This window comes from Austrofundulus limnaeus, unplaced genomic scaffold (genome assembly GCF_001266775.1).
Source record: "Austrofundulus limnaeus strain Quisiro unplaced genomic scaffold, Austrofundulus_limnaeus-1.0 Scaffold100, whole genome shotgun sequence".
In the NCBI taxonomy this organism is placed as follows: Eukaryota; Metazoa; Chordata; class Actinopteri; order Cyprinodontiformes; family Rivulidae; genus Austrofundulus; species Austrofundulus limnaeus.
Window position 1 is genome coordinate 558,465 of NW_013952502.1, and position 2,344 is coordinate 560,808.

General features: G+C 35.1%; 1 protein-coding gene across 3 annotated transcripts in view; it reads left to right on the top strand.

Moving 5' to 3' along the window:
• esyt2b (extended synaptotagmin-like protein 2b) overlaps positions 1 to 2,344 on the top strand; it is a gene marked incomplete at its 3' end in the record, with an annotated part of 48,349 nt that overhangs the window by 10,037 nt on the left and 35,968 nt on the right. For all 3 annotated transcript variants that reach the window (XM_014013332.1, XM_014013333.1, XM_014013334.1), the window contains 1 exon segment: positions 453 to 525. In XM_014013332.1, the coding sequence (XP_013868786.1) occupies positions 453 to 525 (73 nt within the window).

The window sequence follows — 2,344 nt, forward strand, 5'->3', positions numbered from 1 at the left end:
CCTCCATACTGCAGGACTTGGAAGAGGTAGTTCTGTGACTGAATCAGGTGTGTTGGAGCATGGAAAATGTAAAACATGTAGGGCTGCGGCCCTCGAGGACCATGATTGCCCACCCTTGCCTTAAACGGAACAATAATAGTAATAAAAGTTAATTAAAGGCCCAGCATTTTGTCAATTAATCACTAAGTTTAAGACTGAAATCATCTTAAGTTGAGAAATGACCAAGTTTTAGCTATTTTGGTCAAAATAACATTACGAACAATCTAAWACAATAATGCACTGCCTTGCACGATCTGTTAGCACTTGGAGTATCTATTGTGAATGATTTTATCACACAGAATCTATCAATTACCTCACAGAATTTTTATTCACATCTATAAAATTAAGTGAGTAGGGTGGCATTAAAAATAATTATCGAAACCTTTATTCCTGGCTGTCGTTTTGTCTCCCAGCTTTGCTGGAAACACTGAGATCGATGTGGACATCAAACGCTACTACTGCAAAGCTGGCATCAAGAGCATCCAGGTGAGGAAATTCCCTTTGATCTGATTTTTTTCACGTCTTGAGTAAAGCACTTTTATTTGCTTTTGGCAGTCGGTGTCAGAACAGAAGCTTGAAGCAGAGAATATAAATCAGCACCATGACTTTACACTTTATTCTGTTGACTCTAATTTGTGAGGCTTTTCTAAGACGAGATGAAAAGCCAGTATGCAGTGATAACTGAAGGATGAAAGTATTAGAACAACTGTTTATTTCAGTGAAACAATCTTTTTATAAAGTGACTTTATTAAATTTCATAGAACAAGTTCAGTTATGCAAACAAGTCCATTTCTTTATAACACTGGATAAAAGTATATATGGAGGAGCGATCCTTGAAGTGAATTCTGGTGAGACTGTAGTGGAAATATGAATAAAGCAGATGACAGGCTTGTGAAAACAAACAACCATGTAATGCATTTGTAAACAGCTCTTTTAGAGTTCACAAGCAGACATGGTGGCATTTATTCAGCCTGACGTCCTCTCTGTAATCTAATCCATTATCATTTTTGTCACCCGAATTATAAGCAGTTGGCCTWCTGAAGGACAGCAAAGGTTGAATTTTGATTTCAGCTTCTTTTTCAAGGCTACATATTTGTTTCATCTTCTCACTGTACTGTGATAAAACTTAAAATATGCGCCCGATTCAATCAAGGATGAAATATCKCTCTAGGATTACCTTGATTCCTTTATTCTTATAATTCTTTTTCATTTTTTTATTTACTTTAATTTACAACACCTCAAATGGTTTCAGACGTTAGAAACCACTTCAGTGCAACATGTCCAAAATAATGCGTACATCTCTATAGAATCACAGAAAAATGATAGGTAGAAGAAACATTAAGCCTTGTTTAGTTCAACATTCAGTTTTTGCATGCTGTTCTTATCCTTGATTGTATTTTATGGGCGTTTCTGTAGAGAAACATCACACCAGAGCTGCATTTCTCCTCAGAGTGTTGTTAGGGTTCCCTCAGGGGTTCATTTGTTGCTCTTTGTCCCCCATTACGTAACTCGGGCCTATCTGCAAAYAGAATGGCTCCAAGTCATTAAGAACCACGCAGACGCTAGTCCCTGTCTGTTTTTAACATGCATTAAGATGATAAACACTAGAAATAGAAATAAAACAAAAACAAAACATATTGGTAAAAATAATTCTGTGCAATAACCTGACACTGAAACTGACAGGTCAGAGCTTAACAATAATTGGAAAACTGATCAGGGCAACTATGATTAGAGTATCTTTACTGATTACATAATCACATATTTGTGCAAATTTTAAAAAGCTATTTTTTCCACACAAAATCTACTTATTCAAACCTTCAAGCTAACAGTGAGTGTCCTTTTATAAGCAAATATAATGAGAGARACAGGATTACTAATGAAATGTCACWACTTTGTGTTCAGTATTTGCTCTAAAATGTATGAAACCGGATCTGTGTGTGAATAATCCTGATGTCAGAGATCTTAAAGTATTWAACTTTCAGCAGCATCAAATTTACGAGCTAGAAAATGATAATGATGTCCACTTCTACCAGAACATTAGTACACTAGATAAAAAATGGTATTAATGATTTGCATTTTGTGTATAGAAAATGGTGCATAAAACCAGGATGTAGTTGAAATATATGTGTTTTTCTGTGTGTTTTTTTCTTTTGGGGAATCCATTATGAATTGTAAGGAGAGGCAAGACAACTACCTATTTGGTCATGTAGGGTTTTTGTTTGTTTTTGTGTGGGCAGTTCTTTAATGTGACCAAATAAATTCATTCATTCATTCATTCATTCATTCATTCATTCATTCATTCATT